The sequence below is a fragment of the Narcine bancroftii genome, chromosome 2 (genome assembly GCF_036971445.1).
Source record: "Narcine bancroftii isolate sNarBan1 chromosome 2, sNarBan1.hap1, whole genome shotgun sequence".
NCBI lineage: Eukaryota > Metazoa > Chordata > Chondrichthyes > Torpediniformes > Narcinidae > Narcine > Narcine bancroftii.
In genome coordinates, this window is record NC_091470.1 from 221,530,579 (window position 1) to 221,552,215 (window position 21,637).

The 21,637-nt window shown below is 42.2% G+C and overlaps 1 protein-coding gene across 5 annotated transcripts in view; it reads left to right on the forward strand.

The window, feature by feature from the left end:
* Positions 1 to 21,637, forward strand: part of neto1l (neuropilin (NRP) and tolloid (TLL)-like 1, like) — a 240,978-nt gene that overhangs the window by 205,699 nt on the left and 13,642 nt on the right. For 3 of the 5 annotated variants that reach the window (XM_069920381.1, XM_069920379.1, XM_069920383.1), the window contains 2 exons: positions 766 to 879; positions 6,229 to 6,787. In XM_069920381.1, the coding sequence (XP_069776482.1) occupies positions 766 to 879; positions 6,229 to 6,787 (673 nt within the window). Of the gene's footprint in view, positions 1 to 765; positions 880 to 6,228; positions 6,788 to 13,034; positions 13,441 to 21,637 lie in introns of those variants that run through there. The other 2 variants (XM_069920380.1, XM_069920382.1) reach the window with 2 other exon arrangements.

Consider the following 21,637-nt stretch of genomic DNA (forward strand, 5'->3'; position numbering starts at 1 on the left):
AAAATCCCCCTTCCATCCTCCCCTCTCCCTCCCCCAACAACCCAATAAAAAAGAAAGAAAACATCTGGATAGTATTTATGAAAACGTACTAAAGCTATCAAATAAAATCGAACATGTCTTAATTACCTTAATTTCAGAGATCGGAAGGTTCAGGTTGGACGATTACAACTATTTCCTACAATTCGTAAATATGATTCCCAAATTTTTTCAAAAATTTCTAATCTGTTATGTAAATTATATGTAACTTTTTTCAAGTGGCGTACAACTACCTCTTTCGGTATGCCAACTACCTATTCCCAAATGGGACGAAACTGAACACCTGGAGGAAACCGACACAAACACGGGGAGATTCAAACCTGGGTCAGTGACACTGTAATAATGTTGCACTCATTACAATCCTAACCTTGCCACACAGAGTTGATAGGAAAGACCTGTTGACCTTGGCAGAAAAGTTGGAAACCTGTCTTGGTAGGTTTACTAACTAAGGAAAAATAATAATTCGCCATGTGCATGTTAAGGGTATGAAGTTCTGAAAGCAGGGGAAGGCAAGGAGTTACAGTGAACATCAGAAGGCAAATAAAAACATTAAACCTTGGATTGGACGAAGGAAGGCTGTCAACTAAATTTCAGCCTGTAAATTATGAGGGGTTGGATAATGCCACAGCAAGTTTAGATTATAGCTTCTATTCAGCAGTATATCTCCCATGTGTCCGCCTGGATATGCCTTTGAATTGACCAATGTCTTTTTTACCATTTCTGCTTCAGCCCCCTGTGAAGCTAGCACTTTCTTCTGCCACAGCAACATGTGCATCAATGACACGTTGGTCTGCAATGGCGTGCAGAACTGTGTGTATCCCTGGGACGAAAATCACTGTAAAGGTAACTGACTCTTCCTCTTTCTTTATGCAGAAACTGTCCAAGTTGGACGTGTGTTTTGTCTTGTATTCAACTTTCCCCATTTCAGGTGGGTATTTTCTATTGAAGTATTGTGCCTGTTGAAATGCAATCAGTCATTTGATCAAAGGCAAGCTCCAATATTCAATCAAGCAGTATTGGAGTTTGTACATTTTCTCCATGTCTATGTGGACTCTGGTTTCCTCCAACATTCAGGGTTGTAGGTTAACTGGATGGAATCGGGTGGCACGGGGTCGTGGGCCAGAAGGGCTTGTTACTGTGCTGTATGTCTAAATTTAAATTTAGATATGCAGCATGGTAACAGGCCATTTCGTCCCTCAAGTCCATGCCACCCAATTTACACCCAATTACCTTACATATCCAGTATGTCTCGAATGGTGAGAGGAAACTGAAGTCCGGGGGGGTGGGGGGGTAAACCTCGCAGACACAGGGAGAACGTACAAATTCCTTACAGACAGCATGGGACTTGAACCCTGGTCCTGATCACTGACGCTGTAAAGGTGTTGCCCTAACTGTTAAGCCAATCGTGAAATTGGATTTCATGTTTACTAAATGCACATGACATGCAGTGTTTATCGTAACCAGGAACTAGTGAAATTAATGAACTGGAATAATTCACAAAATTCACAAAGATGTTTCCTGAAGACAGCTAACTGCAGTGGGCTGCAGCAGCCATTGTCTCAGTGACCAACAAGAAGTAAGTTAGCCGTTAAAAAACCATCTCCATTGCAGCATAAAACATTGCAGCAGGACTAGCGTTTGGGGCGATTTCAGCCAGGTGCAGCTGCTGACCGACAAGTATAGCTTGGGCAAATCTCAGATGGTTCCAGCAATGAAAACGCGTGAGAAAGAAACCAGATCTGCTTGGCAGTGGGGCTTGGCACTTCTGCAGTTTGTGAAGGGAGGAGGGTGTTGGCAGGCGGACAGATTGGGTGTCACTTGGGGATCAAGCCTTGCTGTCCGAAAAGCTGAAGAACTTCGACAAAGCTCCTGTGTCTGAGATGTTTGTCAAGGTATAGAGCGTTTTTAATGTTTCTGGCATATTAAAAAAAAATGAGGTTCAAGATCAAGGTAATAATACAGTAAATGTAATATTCTATATGTGATCTACTTCAATGTTTGCCTGTCGTAAGGCAAAGGGTCACCACGACCATTGCCTAGTGCCCCTAACAATAGGAGAAAGTGAAGCAAAATGAGTCCCTTCAGAGTTATTGAGTGTCTGTGGATTCGGCTCCAGCACTCCTACATCTTCTGCTGCCTTGCAGACTCCTGTTCAAACCACTGGAAGCCCAAGCTCTAGATGGGAAAAAAAAACTAAGAAAGACAAACCAGTTAAGTGAAATCAAACTATAAAATGAATTAAATTGAACAAATACCACTTGAGTCCCTGTCAGCTGTCCACCTCCCTCGTAATGAATCTGATCACTGTCCCTGTATCAGGCTTAACTGACGTACGTGCTCTATGCAGATTCTCCATTCTTAGTGGGAGGGGATTGATCGAAGCTCAGACTCCATGAAGAGTTTAAAGACAAGATTAATCAGGAAGATAGCTCTGCGCAGGAATCTCAAAGTCACTGGTAGAAGAATGTCATTAAAACACAAAATGCTGGAGACACTTAGCAGAAAAAAAGTGTCTTTTATGTAGCAAAAGAAACTGATGTTTCGGGCTTGAGCCCTTAATCAAAGTATGAGAAAATGCTTGTGAGCATCAGAATAAGAGTGGGGAGCGGAGGGGGTGGAGGAGCAGGATCTGATAAGTGGAGAAGGGAGGGAGGGGACTGCAGCACTGGGGGGGGGGGGTGGAAAGGCAGGGCTGTGTAGGTGAAAGAACTGGAAAGGCAGGAAATGGGGGAGAGGGAAGAAAAGGCCAACAGGTTTAATGGAAAGCAGTGATGTCAATGTTCATGCCATCTGACTGGAGGATGCCCAGATGGAAAATAAGGTGTTGTTCTTCCAATCTGTGTGTGGTCAGGGTGGGCAGTACACAAGGCCATGGACAGACATGAGACCACAGGGATGTGACCCAGAATTGAAGTGTTGGCCACTGGGAGGTCACTGTGATTCCGGACGGAGTGGAGGTACTGAGTGAAGTGATCTACCAGTCAGCGACCGGTCTCTCCGATGTAGAGAATGCCACAAAGGGAGCACTGGATACAGTAAATAAGTCCTCTGGATGTACAGGTGAAGTGTTGCTTAATATGGAAGGTCTGTTTGGGACCCAGGACTGTGGTGAGGGAGGAGGTGTGGACACAAGTGTTGCACCTCCTGTGGGCACAGGGGAAGGTGCCAGAGATGTGATGGGTGGGGAGGGATGAGTGCACGAGGAAATCATGGAGGGAACAATCCCTGCAGAAGGGTGAGAGAGAAAGAGCAGGAAAGATGTGTCTGGTGGTGGGATCCTGTAGTAAGTGCTGGAAATTCCAGCTGATAATGTGCTGGATGCAGAGGCTGGTGGGGTGGTAGGTGAGGATGAGGGGGGTTCTATGTTGGTTGCGTCTGGGGGCAGAGGGGGCTAGGGCAGATGAGCAGGAAATGGAGCAGATGCGGATGAGGACTGATGTGGAGGGGAAGCTCCATTAATGGAAGAAGGCAGACATTTCAGAAGATCTGGCCTGGAAGACCTCATCTTGGGAATAGATGCAGCGGAGATGGTGAGATTGAGAGAAGGGGGTGGAATCTTTGCAGCATGTGAGGAAGTGGAGTTGTGGGAGTTGGAGGTTTTATAGTATATGTCAGTGGAAAGCTGGTCTCCTAAGATGGTGACTGAGGGTCAGTGATCATTTGGTGTACTAGCAACAGAATCCAAGCTTTTGTTGGTGTCCTACTGTACTTCCAGAACAACCATGTACATAGAAGACAGGTCAAGGCTAGCATGTTTCTCTAGCACACTTGGGTAATGCAGCATTTATTGCCCATCCCTAACTGAGCCTGAGAAGCTCAGCTTTCTTGAACTGCTACAGTCTTTCCACCGAAGGCATGTCCACAATGCTGTTTGGCAGACCGTCCCAGGATTTAGCCCTGAGATGAGGAATGGTGAGGTGCGATCTGGGTGGGAACCTCAACCTGCTCCGAAGCATTTGCTTTTCTTGGTGGGAGAAGTTGTCAAATGAGATTAGTAACTGCATGGCATTTTTCAGAAATCATTATATTCCACATGCAAAAATAGTTTCAGAAATCTGATGATATTTAATTATTGATAAAGATGGATAGGCTCAATTTTTAATCAATATATTATTCCTGAAATTCCAACTGAAGTACCAGCAACAACCATTCTCAAATTGGATACAGTCTCTAACTTTCCGAATATCCCTCTCAGAAAGTTGCACAGAACTGTACATTATTTCTCTTTCTTCTTGCATCATCCTCAGATGCGTCTGACTCAGCCTTTGAGTACCACTGAAGATTAGTCATTCTCCCTTTGTGAATTGGGTCTCAAATCTGCGCATTGGAAAATTGCATTGATTTTAATTTTCATTGCATTGATTTCAATTGGTGAAATATTTATGGGGATAACCTATGATATGCATTCTCCTGGTACATGCTGGCCCAATGCCAAGATTTTATCTTTCCTATTCATAAAAACTGAACTATGAGCAATTTGTTTCTGTGATTCCAGTGCTAGTAATTTGTTTTTAAAGTTTAAACTTCACAAATGGAGTAAAACAAGAAGGTCTGCAGACACTGGAGTCAAGTGCAATCCATAAATGTGTTGGAGAACCTCAGGAGGTCACTCAGCATTTATAGTGTTACGAGTCCAGAGGACCCCAAAGCCCAGCAGCAATAGATATGCACCACGAAAAAGGGTTACATAAACAAAAGTTGCTTTTAATTATCTTTGAACATGAAAATAGAATCAAACTTTAACTTATCTCTATCGATTCACTCAACCTACTTAACTCCCTTCTCATTCTAAGTGCACGTGTGTGTAAGTTCAGCAAAGTTCTTTGGTTCACAGTCCAATCTCACTGACTGAAGGCAATGCTTATACTGTGCACAGATGCTAACATTAATAAAGTTCAGCAGGCTTTGGTGCTTAACAGGTAAATGGTTACCATTCAGAAGGGTTCTTGTTGGTTTTCAGAGAGAGTGTTTTTTCTTGTTCCGGGACATCTGCAACTGATTCCTTTTTAATCAGCCACTCCATTGTCTTACTGATGAAACTTGCCCTCTTCAGAGTTCTCTAGATGATAACCTCTTTCTTTCAGGTCACCACAGAGTTCCTTTCTGTTTCTCCTATTCAAAGAGAAACTCCGAAAAGACAGTCCTCTCCTTTGACCAGGCCGGTTTCCAAAGTTTGCCAGCTTGGAACCAATCTCTCTCTTGCTCTCTCTTGCTCTCTCTTGCTCTCTCTTGCTCTCTCTTGCTCTCTCGCTCTTCTTTTTTTCTGCGCTCTCTCTCTCCTCTTTTTTTCTGTGCTCTCTCTCTCTCCTCTTTTTTTCTGCGCTCTCTCTTTTTTCTGCTCTCTCTCTCTCCTCTTTTTTCTGCTCTCTCTCTTCAAAGATCACATGACCTTCCAGACAGTAAATTCTGTTTTCCAGACAGAGATGCCATTGCATGTTGTTATAATTGTTGCCTTTTGCAAACAACACTCCATCATTGAAATCCCTGAGGACTCTGCAAAAGCTCCTGCAAAAATTCTGTGTTTTAAAGTGTTTGTGTGCAACCTGCTCTAACAAACCTTTCCAATTTATCTCCCAAACACCTCTATTATACTCTGTTACAATAAGAAGTAAAAAGTAACCAAAGTTTTGTGCCCGAGTCCTTTACCAAGGTACACTCCCCATAGATGCTGTATGAGTTGCTAAGTTTCCCCAGCACCTTTGTGTATTGTAAGTTTCACAAATGGTTCTTAAAGGATAACAAGTGACTTCAGCAGTCTGTTACCCTCGATTCAGATGCAGATGTGGAAAGGAGTTGGGTCATGGTGCGTTAATGTTTGTTCACAGGTGTGAGTGGTTATAAAGTTAAAACTCAGAAGTGAATAGAATTTCCCTAATTTGATGTGTAATTATATTGAACATTCCAGCACTGAAGACCAAGTTGACAAAAGTAGACCTTACAAAATTCCTTTTATAATGTTGAAATGTTACTCTGTAGAGTGTGGAGCGTCAACTAATTTACTTGAAATAGAAATGAAGAATTGCATTTGAGCTTGGATTCAGATGTAATTGTTGGAGTGTCGATTTCTGTGGTTGGAAAAAAAATGATTCTGCGCTCTAAAGAATATTACAGCAGCAAGTCAAGGTTCTCTGTTAAACGATGTAAAATTATCATACATGAATTTAATATTTAACTTTGATTTCTCTCGTACAGAGAAAAGAAAGGCGAACTTGCTGGACCAGCTGACCAACACCAGTGGGACTATAATCGGGGTCACCTCTTCCATTGTGTTGGTTCTCATTGTTATCTCTGTTATAGTTCAGATCAAACAGCCACGCAAAAAATTCATCCAAAGAAAACCAGACTTTGACCAAACAGTTTTTCAGGAAGTGTTTGAGCCCACTCACTATGAACTCTGTTCACTGAAAGGAAAGGGGGCTGCAGCTGATCTAGGGGACATTGTAGATGACTTTGAGAACTACCATAAACTGAGGCGATCATCTTCTAAATGCATTCATGACCATCACTGTGGTTCTCAGATATCCAGCATCAAAGGTAGCCGTAGTAACCTCAGCACCCGTGACGCCACTATCCTCTCAGAAATACAGCCGCACCCAGCAAAGCCCGGCGTGCAGTCCTTGAGCCGGCGGAATATCCTGGTCATGAAGCACAGCTATTCGCAGGATGCAGTGGACGTATGTGACATTGATGAAATTGAAGAAGTCCCGACTACGAGTCACAGGCTGTCCAGAAATGATAAGGCAGTACAGCGGTCAGTATCAATTGATTTTTTTAAATAAAAAATAATCATAAGTAAGAACTCTACTGTCTATAAGACCATAAGATGATTAAGTATAGGAGCAGAAATAGACTATTTAGACCAACAAGTCTGCTCCCCCATTTAATCATGAACTGATCCATTTTCCCACTAAAGCCCCACTCTCCAGCCTTCTCTTCATAACCTTTGATGCCCTGGCTAATCTGCACCCTATCAACCCCTGTCCATCTTAGTCACCCTGTCCAATCCACTCTTTTCTGTTTCAGCTCTCTTTTCATTTCTGAAGAAGGGACATGCATACTGACTGGAACTCTGGAAAGCTTTGTCAACCAGAAAATGAAGCAGTGACATTGCACTGAATGACTAGATCAGAGATGTAACAAGATGTGGTTATTAGTTGCACAGTCTAAACTCCAACAAAAATCACTGCCTATAGGGAGTGAAAAATATTACAACTATGCAGACTATCAATTAATCCCCATGGCAGCATGCTTAGTTAGGTTCCACACATGTAGGGTGGAGAATCTATCAAAACCTAAGAAAGTTTTGTAGTGTAAATATCATGGGTGTCTTACAGGTATGCATGTAATATCGGAAGAATGGAACTTGCCTTGTTGCTTCTGGCCTGGACATGGGAAAACAATTTCTGTCTCACTCCCAATCCATTAAAGGTCACACGGGATAAAACATTTTAAGTAAAAAGTATGAGGTTACTTTTTTAATTGTTTTGTTATAAGGCTAATTTTGAAAAAAATATTAACAGTGATTAACATGACCCATTCTTTATCTTGCAAGCTATTTTGGATACATATACATAATGAAATATATTCATACTTGGTGTTCGCAAAGATTTAACAGCAAATTAGTTGAGGGTAAAACTTTTAACAGCAACAAACAAGAATAATGCATCAATCAAAAAATTTGATAAAGTCTTTAAAAAGTAAAATTATTTGTATTGTTTATGGCACCTTGCAAATTTCATTAGGAATCTTGTAGGAAAAGGTTTAGAAAAATAATTTTGAAGCAATTTTTCATCAAATGAATCAACCTGTTTGATCATGTACATTGTTTGATCATGTACAAGCTTTAAACTTTGCATTTTACATTGTTTGATCTGTTCACCGGCAGTTAAGCTTATCCAATATTCAACCTCAGTGAAAATACAGTAAAACTCCTAGTATCCGACACCTATGGGAATTGGTAGATGCCGGATGAGTTAAATTTCCAGTTGTTTGAGATCACATGTTTCAAGGATTGGCAAACTAACCACTAGGGGGTGCTAATTTTAAAAATTAGTTTTTTTTTTAACCTATTCACTTAATGCAATTTTTTGCCAGTTGCTTGAGACTGCTGGTTACTTGAATTCCGGATTACGGGGATTTTACTGTATGGTTTGCAAAATATAATTTCCCTGCGCCAAGCCAATTTTTCCATGTTGATGCCACCAACAGCACGGATCTAACTTTGAGGGAAAAATACATGAATAAAAATGTGTCAACAATATATATCATTTTCCATGTAAAGGATGAGTTCTACTCTCTTGTGCAAACTGTGACCAATGATTTGTGTGGTAACATCTGCAGTAAACACAAAAAAAATTACGATTTAGTGTAGACATTAGTTCTCAGTTTCTTGCATTAAGCGTATGATTTGACCCTGGGTGAGCATTACCCATGGCTACCAAAATTTGGTACCACTGATGTCAGTGTAATTGAATTTCAGAAGCAGGATTTTATGGACAGCCACTGCTGTGTGATATGTTCGTAGTGCCGATTTCTATTCCCATTTGACTGTCTGTTCAGGTCGAAACCAAAAAAAAATCAATGTTGTTGAAAGGCAAAAATTTGCCTCCAAAGAGGGCAGTGATCCTGTTTGCATTATGCATCACTCATTTCACAGATATGTCGGGATTTGTCCAAGGTACTTTGGGGAGGTGTACTACAACGATTCCTCCACCCCACCCCCCCCCCCTTATTTCTGGAGTCAAATTCTTGCCTCGTGTGGTGAAAGAGAAATGCATTGTTGACCTCGTGCTGTTGTTGGCCTGATAGTCAGTAGCTGACCCTGGAATTGTGCTGTGACTTTTTTTTTTAGAAAGAAATACTAATACTTGAACGTTTTTTAATGTTTGAAATTTCCTTGCCCATTCTTTTGCTAGATTGTTAGTTCAGGCTATAACTTGAGGTTTGCCATGTATTAAAACATTGAGTGAAAGCTTTTTTTCCAGTGTTTGCTTGGTGTAAAAATGCAAATAAGTTTGGGTTTTTGGCTTTATTTGTGCAAATAATGAGAAGAAGTTTTAGCTAATCAAAAATATGTTGACTTACAAAAAGTTACTGAGAATTTCAGCTTCAGGAAAACTTGCTGAAGATGAAACATCATTTTTTTAACCCCTTGATATTTTGAACAATCTACCATCCATTCACCAATATTTAATTCTTCATAAACACAAAAGATTTATCTAACCCTCAGTCAATGGAGGTTTGAATTATAGAAACAATTAACTGTTTTTTAAATTTTATTTTTCATTTGCATCAATACATAAATGATACAAAAATGATACAAAATCATATATCTTTTCTTTTTATCCCCTTTCCAAAAGAAAAAGAACAGAGAGAAAAAAGAGAAAACACCTGAATTTATTTATCATTCACTATTCATATATTCCTAACATATTATTCTATCCTGTACATATTAATTGGGAGGAGTGGGTGTTATGGATGATGTGGATGGACTCTTACTGATAAAATCCATATTATGGTTTCAAAATTATATAGTCATTCTCAGGTTAATCCCTTAAATTATAAGTAACCTTTTCCAATGGTGTACAGTTTTGAATTTCCCCATGCCATTTATCCAACCTTATAAAATTATCTGACGTCCATGTCACTGCAATACATTTCCGTGCCACCGCTATTGCTACACCTAAAAAATTTTTGTTGATATCTGTTTAAAATCAATTTAGTTTCAGTGTTATATAAATCATCAAGCAAAAATATTCTGGGATCTTTTGGTAACTGTATCTTCATAATTTTCCCCATAATATATTCAAGTCTTCCCAAAATTTTCCCATTTTTTCACAAAATCAAACTGCAAGTAATAAGGTTCCTGTTTCTTTGTTACATCTGAAACATTTGTCAGAAAATTTTGAATTGAGTCCATGTAATTTACACGGAGTGTAGTATAATTGTACCATTTGATATCAAACATTAATTGTATTAATTACACTCTTGAAAGAAACAATTAACTGTTTATAAAACTTTAAAATTTATGAACAATATTCTACAAAATAAAAACAATGCTCCTCTAACATTACTGATCCATAAGGTAAGTGTGATGTGAGACTGTTGCCCACCTCCAAATCAGCTCGTTTCACAAGGTTATTAACTACATAATCAAGAGCACGAGGGAACAGTTCCTCTTAGCACCTCAAATCATATCTATTTTCTCTTTATATCCCTCCAATGGCCTAGGTTCTATTAGCTTCTGGGTGAAGAGTTCAACTGAAATACTGTGAGAGGAAGTTCCCATTTATTTTCGCTTTAGATGACTTGCTAATTTTGTGATTATTCCCATAAGTGCAAAATTCTCAATGCCTAATTTGATATACCCTCTCAGGATCTGGCCTGCTTCAGCAAGATTATTCCTCATTCTTCTAAGTTGCTGTAGATCTAATTGCTATGGCCACCCAAGTCAACCCTATTTTTTTTGAACTGGCAATTAACTTAGATTTCCAATGGACTGAATATCCAGTGTCATGTGCCAGATGTTGAATTAAGCCTCATCGAGCAAATAAACCTCTTTTGAGCAACTTAATAATTCAGACCATGAAGAAAGTTCAACGATTCTGTAACTGTAATGAATAATGTACACAGAATGAAGAGTTTCAGTACTGACTATGTAAACTGTTGAAATACAGTCCCCGCCACAATATTTGCTCCTTTGCTCCACAGATTTAAATTTGTAATCAAATAATTCTCAAGTGATTATAGTGCACATTCCAGTTTTTATTAAAGGTTATTTGTATACATTTTAGTTTGACCACATAGAAATTACAGCACTTTTTTAACATACATAGTTCTGCCATTTCAGGGCACCGTAATGTTTGGTACATCGACTTTACAGGTGTTTGTGAGCACTCCGGTATGTTTAATTGCTTCATTGGTGCAGACATAAGAGAGCTAGGCCTGCTTCTAAGATTTTAATCACTTTTGCAGTCCGCAGTTTTCATTTGATAAGCCATTATGAGGCTGATAAACAAGAATAAAACAGTAAGAGACATCGGTCAAATTTTAGAATTACCAAAATCATCTGTTTGGAACATCATTAAGAAAAAAGCATACTGGTGAGCTCAGTAAATGTAAAGGGACTGGTAGCTAAGGAAGACCTCCACTGATGACAGAAGAATTCTCATTATAATGAAGAAAAATACCCAAATGCTCTTCAGGAAACTCTTCAGTGGATGTGTCAATTATGTTTTTTTGCATAGAAATTAGTGTTTTTCCATTCAAATTTGTTTGCCTAACTTCCGGAGTGGCCGTTCCCACATGAAAAACCAGAACTCAAAATCTCCGTTCCCTTACACGATTTTACAGAAGTTAAGAGGTGGGGCTTCTAAATAGGTGTGCTATTCATTAACCCATTATTGAGGACTGCTTGCAGTTCAGTTTAGATTGCTGGCAGTCCGCAAAATTGTCCAGGGCTGTCACAGGAAATAATTTCTGAACGGGAATGTGTCACTCATTTCCGTTCCAAACTTTTTACACACCCATTGCAGGAATTTTGTGAAAATTACCTTTAATGCAGCAGCCGTGTAAAAACCATAACTGACTACTGTCCGCAGGAGTCTTCATGAACAGAAATACAGAGGCCACACTGCAAGATGCAAACCATTAGTTCGCCATAGAACAGGATGGCTAGATTACAGTTTGCCTAGACTGCAGAATTCTAGAAAAAAGTTCTTGTGGACAGATTAACCTGTATCAGGAGTGATGGCAAGATCAATGTGTGGAGGCGTAAAGGAACTGTTCTAGAACCAAAGCATATGACTTCATTTGTGAAACACAGATGTGGAGGTGTTATGGCCTGCATATCCATGGCTGCCACAGGTACTGGCACTCGTATTTTCAGTAATATATAACTCCTGATGGCAATAGCAAAATAACTTCTAATGTGCATAGAAGCATGTTTTCTGCTCATGTTCGAGCAAATGCCTCCAATCTCATTGGACGATGCTTCATCCTACAGCAAGACAATGATTCCAAACATACTGCTGAAGCAACAAAGGTAAAAATTGGAAAATTCTTGAATGGCCAAGTCAATCACCCAATCTAAATGTAATTGAGCATGCATTCTATATGCTGAAGAGAAAAATTCAGGGGACAAGCCCCTAAAACCAGCAGGGTCTGGAGATGGCTGCCGTTGAGGCACCGGCAAGCAGTATGCACCAAGGTACTAAACATGACTACTTGAATATACATACAATTGCATTTTCCAAATATTATCATGGTCTGAAATGAGGGGACTATGTTTAAAGAGTCTGCCACATCCACTGAAGAGTTTCCTGAAGAGCATTTGGGTATTTTTCTTCATTATAATGAGAATTCTTCTGTCATCAGTGGAGGTCTTCCTTAGCTACCAGTCCCTTTACATTTACTGAGCTCACCAGTATGCTTTTTTCTTAATGATGTTCCAAACAGATGATTTTGGTAATTCTAAAATTTGACCGATGTCTCTTACTGTTTTATTCTTGTTTGTCAGGCCAAACTTTAGACAAATACCCTTGATTAAAATCTATAATGTGAAGTCTAATAACATGTGAATTTTTGGACTGAAACTTTAAAACTGTGGAGCCCAGGGGCAAATAAAGGGAAAATATGTCTTTGTCATTATGGAGGGCACTGTAGCTCTCAATGAAATTACCTCAGTTTTTTAAATGATAGGATTTTTTTGAAAATAATTTCCCTTGTTTTTCTCATGAAGACATCAGCACAAACTTTTTTTTACTGGTTTTCAGACGAAACATGTAATCCACCTACTACCAAACTTATAAGATTTGTATGTCAAATAATATTAGGGCAGAACTTATGATTGTTGGAGTTATGCTCCAGGCAATGAAGACAAAAATTTGCCTGACTATATTTGTACTGCTGCATTAATCAGGGCCGTTTCCATTATTTGTACTATGTATATTCAACCTACTGATTCATTGTGTTACATCTAAATTATTTTCATTATATAGACTGCTTGAGAATAATATGCTGCTGGATGATTTTGAACATGCATCAAAGAATTTTGAAATTGTGGACCTTGGTCACACGCCAGCATGAGTCTCTTGGACATCTATTTACCACCTGTTTCCTGAACCAAATGTGATGTGCAATAATGCTGTAAAGACCTGTCTTGGTATAGCCTTTTACATAAGCTGCAGTCGGATCAAGGAGGGCACATGTGCATTTATGTGTTTAAAACGAAGATGATGTACAGTGAAGGAAGATGTGGACATAGAACACAGTAACTCAGCCCTGGGGAGTAACTCCAAAAACTCAACATAAACTACAATATGTCCGAAGTGGACTTCTGTAGAATCTGATTATTTTATTTTTTTCTGTTTAATTGAAATTTTAAAAAAAAATTAATAACATGGATTCTATTTAGTCAGCTTCTTTTAATTTTGTTTTTAAACTGTTATTGTAGTTTAATGCACAAAATTACTGGAGGAATGCAGCATTCTTTATCACAGAGATACATAACCAATGTTTCCAGCCTGAACCCTTCGTCAAGTTCCTGAGAAGGGCTCAGGCCTGAAATGTTGGTTATGCATTTTAACCATGACGCCTTGAGAAAGGGCTCAGGCCCGAAACATTGGTTATATATCTTTACCACAAAGAATGCGGCGTGACCTGCAGAGTTTCTCCAGTAGTTTTTTTTTGTGCATTAAGCTTCTTTTGATTGTTTCCCTGTACATTTTTACTTACATTTTGGAAATGAAGATATTTAGAAAATTTCTCAGATCTGCAATGACAGGGAATGATAAAGTAATATGTCTAATTGCTTTAATTCTTTTTGCGTTGCTTTGCTCTTTTTAATATTTAATACGCTACATGCAATAATTGCTTCATTATCGCATATGTAATAAGAACATGCTACCCTAGATTATTTGTTGCATCTGAGATTCTAAAGACAATTCTTATAGTTAGTCCCAGTTAATTATGAAGGTGTCTTAATGTTTTTCAGGGAAGATTGAAGTCTATGGTGTTATTCACAATGAAGAAATAACTTATTTTTCTAACTGAATTCAATCCTCCATTCCCTCACAGTTGCTCTTCTCAGAGGATTTCATTCCAGAAGAAATGAGGGAAATTGAAACTTGTTTCAAAATGTACAAATAAGTATTAAATTGTCAGGGAAAATGACTTCTGGCAATATTAACAAATTGAACCATGATAGACACGACCAGTACAGTTTATTTCTGAAAATAAAAGTTGTTGCAAATTGTTGATTCATTGGATATATAACAGACGTTTGTTGAACATGTTTTAATCTCTTGGTACAAATGACACTGTGCTGTACACCAAGTATTTCACTGTAATCACAGCTATTTCTTTTGGCAGATGCATAAAATTGTATTTTTATGAATCAAGGGAAGTAACAATACAATGTTTCTAAATGATGACATGATGGTATGACAGGAAATGTAAACTTTTTTTGCATGCATTTCTACTTTTGTCTAAAAACTTTGCACAGAACATTGTGTATGGGTGAATACATGCTTCTGAATGATGAACATTGTAAAAACAAATCTCCATTTAATTGTACATCACCTTCTGTCATGGTTGGAGTAAACAAGTGACGGGGGCAGAATTTTCTGAAAGTAATAGTTGACGGTCAGTCAGCAGCTCATACATTCTTGGAATTGCCGAATGAGCTGGGAATTTGACAAGGTGCCTTTTTTTCTGTTGAACCCTCCAATTCTGTGTTATAAAGTTTAGTGCTAGAAAGGCAGCCAGGGAATAGATTTTCCTGCGATGTCACTGGGGGGGGGGGGAGGTGGAGCATTTTTTAGACATCAGCAAAACATGCCGATACAAGTGGGGAAAATTGTGCCAGGTGTCCTGCCGGTGAGATCAATCGGGCACTTTTTCTGACACGAGTCACAGGGTGGCACGGTTAGTGTAACAGTTAGTGCAACGCTGTTACAGCGGCAATGATTGGGATCTGGGTTCGAATCCTGTGCTGTCTGGAAGGGGTTTGTATGTTGCTGGGTGCTCTGGTTTCCTCTCACCATTCAAAAAATATACCGGGGGTTGAAGGTCAATTGGGTGTAATTGGGCCACATGGGCTCATGGCCTGAAAAATTAAAAATTAAAAGTAAAAAAATTAATTTAGTTAGGATGTAACTTTGATTTGATTTTGGACCTAGACAACTTCCCTCTTAACTCCTCATGTCTGAATCCTTGGAATGTAGCTGCCAGCATATCTTAACGAGTTGAATGAATTATCCAACTAATTACAGGTTAATTAGTGGTTGTGCACTGGTTGATGGTTGCCATGATCGTGCTGGTCTTTGGTTTTTGCTGCTGTGGCTTCAGTTGGGCAGGGATGGCAAGTTTTTTCTTTCTGACTTGGAAGATTCTGCACAACCAACTGCTTCCAGGCATTAGTGGGCATTCCCACGACTTTTGTGAGAATAAGTTGAAGGCTGACAGGGTAGGTCAAGGTGCAAAAGGAGTGAGGTTGAAGATCAAAGGATAAAAAATAAGAAGCCAGTGGAACAAAGCCGAGACAAATAGCCAGGAAGGACACATGGCAGAGGAAGTGAGCCGATGTTCGTAGAGCTTGAGAGCTGTGGGGATTGCAGAGGGGGATCTGTGAAAGTGAGACTGGGTATACAGGAAAGAATGTCCGCCTAAGGAGCTCGCTGAATTTTAGAGAGGATATTTCACAGATCTGTGGATGAAAGAAGAACGTCCTTACTAGAATCAATTATGTGCTGCAACGTTCACAGCAATCTTCCAGCATGTCAAAATTTGCGGTGGGTGGCCGTGAAGATCGCTTTGTAGATGGTTTTTTTATGATTATGAATCGTTCTAAGCTGAAGATGGAGAAAGGCAACCCCATTGTCATTTTGAATTCATTATGGCATGAAGGAGACCTTCTATTCCAAGAAAGTAAATACTTTTAATTCAGGGGCCTGTAACTGGAGTTAGCACATGCCGCTGTTAAAATTGTGATCTTCACAGCCTGTAGAGTGCCTTAGACTGCATGCCTGTTGCTGAGCCACCGCTGTGTGTCAAATCTGGAGGGGAAAGAAAAAGATTTCACTTGTCAATATCCACCTTGTAGGTGACCTCATCCCACAAATCCTGCAGGTGAATGCCCGACTTCCTGGCAATGGTCGTCACCCTTTCATTCTGCAAGGCTGCGTGAGCCCTGAAGGCAAATCCACAGACATACAGTGACTCTAAAGCAGTGGTTTTCATCCTTTTTGTTCCACTCGCATACCACTTTGAATAATCCCTATGCCATTGGTGCTCTGGGATTAGTAAGGGATTCCTTAAGGTGGTAGGTGAGTGGAAAGGGAAGGTTGAGAATCACTGCTCTAGATCCAATTGTTACTGAAATATTTTGCTTGAGAAAATTTGTCATTGGCTCATTTCCTTTGAAAATATGAAACCGTGCACATAATGAGTCAATGAGGTATGATTAAAACAGTGGTGTTCAAACGTTTTCTTTCCACTCACCTACCACCTTAACTAACCACTTTCTAATCACCTATGGCATAGGGATTGCTTAAGGTGGAATGTGAGATTATGGTGGCAGTTTGAAAGCCACTGGTTTAGTGTTAGGCTAGTAGGGAGGGTGGGAAAATAGACAGACTCAGCATTTGGTGCTGCATTGTAAAATTCAGACCACAGACAGTAGGAATACTGTGAAGAAATGCCAGGGAAGGTAAAGGCAGCTATAAGACAAGCAGCAGAGGAATGCAGATAAATGCTTGCTCAAACACAGGTTGGTTAGCGTAGGGGCAGCACAGTTAGCTTAGCGGTTGGTGCAATGCTATTACAGTGCCAGCAACCCGTGTACTAATCCAATACTGTCTGTAAGGAGTTTGTACTTTCTCCCTGTGTCTGCATGGGTTTCCTCTGGGTGCTCCAGTTTCCAACCACCCTTCAAAATGCACCAGGGTTGTAAGTTAATTGGGATAATTGCACAGCACGGGGTTGTGGACCAGAAGGGCCAGTTATCTTGTCTAAATTTTGAAAAAAAAATCACTTAAAATTATGGTTTTGCATGAGCTTTAAAGGTTACAAATGTTTTGAGAATTATACAGGAGTTATCAACAATTGGATTTAATTGTTCTTTGTGCCAGTGGGCCATTTTTATTGAAGCTAACAATTGAAGTTCTCATTATGTGGTACAAATGAGATATTTCTCAATTAAATTAGTTTTGCACTGGAAGTCAATAATGTAATGCTTAAAACACAAAAAAAATGTGGTTTAATTTATTGTTGGTAATCTGAGAAACATAACATGTGTAAAACATGAACGTCTGCAAATTCTGTGATGTAGTTTAAAAAATTCTGGAGGAACTCATCCGGTCTCGCAGCACCATTTAGGATCGAAAGATATATTACCGACGCTTTGAGCCTGAGCCCTTCCTCAAGAGATGGTCCAGAGGAGGTTTGCAAGGATGATCCCTTGGGTGAAAGGGTTCTCATATGAGTAGCACTTGAAGGCATTGGGATTGTACTCGGTGGAGTTTAGAAGAATGAGGGTGAATCTCATTGAAAACTATCGAATTCTGAAATATCTGGATAGAGTGGATATGGAGAAGATCTTTCCTATGGCAGGGGGGAGCCTGGAACCAGTGGGCACAACCTTAGAATACAAAAAAAATGTCCCTTAAGACCAGAGATGAGGAGGATTTTTTTTACCTGGAGGGTGGTGAATTCGAGGAATTCATTCCCATAATCATCTGTGGGATAGTTAAGGCAGAGGTAGATACGTTCTTGTTCAGGAATGGAATCAAGGGTTATGAGGCGAAAGGAGGTTTAAAAAGAATAGTAAATCACCCATTACTGAAAGGCAGGGTGGACTCAATGGGCCAAATGGCCTAATTCCACTCCTAAGTCTAATGGATTTAAAAATGACCAGTGAAATACTCTTGGCCAATTAGCAATGAGAAGAGTTAAGCAACGTGGAAAGTGAAAAGAGAACCCCCAATAATAGAAGGAAACAAGAATAAAGGACCTTAGCTCATGAAATCGGAAGTGGGGTACATTTGTTTGGAGCTCACAAAGCATCAAAGAGCTGAATAAATTGCTGGTGGCCTCTATGTCCCCAAAGCCCCAATGGCAATCGATACCTTTGTATAAACATGGAAATTAGAGTTTCATGTAACAAGATAATTCAACTATCATTGGAGCATTTGCAATGTTCGTGTGGACGACAATGTTACAAGGTTCTTTACTATGGAAGAAAAAACTATGAACAAACCATCTGAAGCTCAGTACTGAGCAATGTAAAACGTTGCATAAATAATCAGAAAGTAACAGCACTTAATGAGCATAACATTGTAGTTCCCCTTAATGACTGAAGGTGACTTTATTCAGTCTGAAATAAGAGGCTTAAAATATGAACAAAGCAAGCTACTGTGGCAGCGAACTAGCCCCGCTTGTAATCCACATGGTGGGGCAGCCGGCCAAATTGGCGCTTTTGGTGGTTTCCCCTTCTTCTCAGCACAGGGCTGGGGGGCCACGTGATGCCCGGGTGACATAGCGCTTCACAGCGTGGTTCTCATCCAGGTCTGGGCTGGGAGTATAAGTCCAGCCCAGCAGTCTGCAATAAATCAGATCTGCTCACTGAGCTCAACCCGTCAGGTTGTGTGTTCTTTCTGTAGCAGTGTAGCTGCCACTACAATCGATGACCCCGACTGGTTCTAACACCTTTGAACCCATCATGAGCGAACCTGGGATCAGTGCTATAGCCATCAAGCTGTCTGAATTCTGGGTTCAGGAGCCGGAGACCTGGTTCGGCCACGCGGAGGCTCAGTTTCACCTCCGCCAGATTTCATCTGACACGACCAAATTCTACCATGCGGTTGCCGCCCTGAACCAGGCCACCGCCAAATGCGTGCTGCACCTAGTTCAGCACTCACCCGCCGAAGACAAAAATGAGACCATCAAGCGAGTGCTCACTGGATCCTTCGGACTATCCAGGTCGACACCCTGGGGGTCAGGTCTCTGATGGAGCTGATGGATGAGATGCTTGCACTCATGGGTGATCACACTAACTGCCCACTATTTGAGCGCATTTTCCTCGACCATCTGCCCAAGGACATCTGGCTGTTATTGACCCAAGAGAGCTTTACCAACCTGAGGAAGGTCGCTCAGAAGGACCAAGAGCTATGGCTTGAGTGATTTCTGGAGGGCTCGGCAGTCCAGCAGGTCACAAGGCATAGGCCTGACCACGCCAAGCCTGCCTCTAGCGCTGCAGTAGAGAATCTGGCCCCTGTAGGGGCCGGCAAGAGCATAACCAGGGGCATGGCATCCACTCCAGGCATCTGCTTCTACCACCAGCACTGGGGAGCCAAAGTTCTGAAGTGTCATTAGCCCTGTTCGTTCCAGGAAAATGAGCAGGCTGGCCACTGTTACTTGCTGTGCCGGCTGGCCAAGGACACAGTCTCCTCTACCTGCGGGACTCAGTCAGTGGCCAGCGGTTCCTCGTTGACACTGGGTCCAGATCAGCATCATCCCGACCACGGCCATCGAGTCCAGGAACCGACCTGAGGACTTCCCCTCCGTGCAGCCAACGCAACAGAGATCTGGACATATTGAGACTAGACAGACCACTTCCAGATTGGCCGGCGAAAGTTCTCATGGAGGTTCACCGTCTCGTCTCTTCCGACCGCCATCCTGGGTGCCGACTTCCTACTTGCCCACGGGCTTCTGGTGGACATTTGGGGTAGGCACCTAGTGGATGCCCATACTTTCCAGGCTGTTCGGCTCAACGCCTTCTGCACAGAGCAGCCGCAGATGGCCACGATCAGCATGCCCAGAGACGAGTTCCAGTGAATCCTGGATGAGTTTCCGGCCCTCCTCAAGCCACAGTTCTCCGCTGCCTTGCCGCACCTCGGGGTGTTCCACCACATCCCCACCCACGGCCCACCGGTTCACGTCAAGGCACGCCGGCTCCCGCCTGCCCCCATCTGGAGACTATCGATGGCTCAACAAGGCGATAGTTCCTGACCGTTACCCCATCCCTCATATCCAGGACTTTACGGCCAACTTGCGAGGGTTTTCTCCAAGGTTGACCTGGTGCACAGGTATCACCAAATCCCAGTGCACCCTGAGGACATACCCAAGACGGCCATCATCACACCCTTCGACTTGTTCGAATTCCTTCGCATGCCGTTCGGGCTCAAGAACGCCACTCAGACCTTCCAGCGCCTCATGGACTCAGTGGGCAGGGACCTGGATTTCATCTTCATTTACTTAAAGGACATCCTCGTTGCCAGCAGGGATTGGGCACAACACAAGGCCCACCTGTACACACTCTTCTCCAGGCTGGCCGACTTCCAGCCTCACCACCAACCCAGCCAAGTGCCAGTTTGAGAAAGAGTCCATGCAGTTCCTGGGCCATACCATCACAGCCGAGGGAGCCACGCCCGCCGCTACGAAGGTCACCGCTATCAAGGAGTTCCCATGTCGGGACAATCTTAAGTGGCTGCAGGAGTTCGCTGGTATGGTCAACTTCTACAACTGATTCATCCCAGGAGCTGCGCGCATCATGCAGCCGCTCTTTGCCCTCATTGCAGCCAAGCACAGGACGCTCACCTAGACCCCAGAGGCCTGCTGTGCATTCAAAGCCACCAAGGACAGCCTTGCAAAGGCTACAATGCTCGCCCACCCGCACACCGACCTGCATATGGCGCTCTCCATCGATGCCTCTGCCACAGCCGTGGGTGCCATCCTGGAGCAGCAGGTGAGCGGAAAAAGGAAGCCTCTGGCATTCTTCAGAGCACAAGTATAGCGCTTCTGACTGTGAGTTACTGGGCATGTACCTGGCGGTGCGGGATTTTTGCTATTTCTTGGAAGGTAGGACTTTTACCATCTTCACTGACCACAAACCCCTCACCCAGGCACTCGCGATGGCGAAGGACACCTGATCAGCCGACCAGCAGCGTCACCTCTCCTTCATGTCTGAGTTTACCACCGACATTCGGCATAAGGCGGGGAAGGACAACATGGTCGCCAATGCACTCTCGCGACTGGCCATCTGCTTGCTGACACCCAGCCTCGACTTCGACCAGTTCGCCCAGGATCAGAAGTCCGATGAGGAGACGTGGGTCTTCAGGATTGCCATCCAGGCCTGTGGTTCCGAGACCTCCCGACTCCGAGCAGCAGAAGTACTGTCCTGTGCGATGTCTCCATGGGCACCCCGCAGTCAGTGGTTCCCCAGCAGTGGTGCAGGCAAGTCTTCCATCAGATCCACAACCTTTGGCACCCGTCCATCAGGTCCACGGTCCGGATGGGGGCAGAGCAGTTCGTCTGGCACGGGCTGCGGAAGCAAATCGTGGGCTGGCCCAGAACATGCACCCATTGCCAAATGTCCAAGGTACACAGGCACACCAGGGCGACCGTGCAAGTGTTCAAGCATGTCCGGTAACAGTTCAGCCACATTCACGTGGACATAGTCGGGCCCTTACCCGTTTCCCGGGGCAACCATTACCTGTTCACGGTGGTGGACTGCACCACTCGCTGGCCCGAAGCGATCCCAATGCCGGACGCCTCTATGCACTCCTGGTCCCGAACACTGTTGCATGGTTGGGTTGTCCGGTTC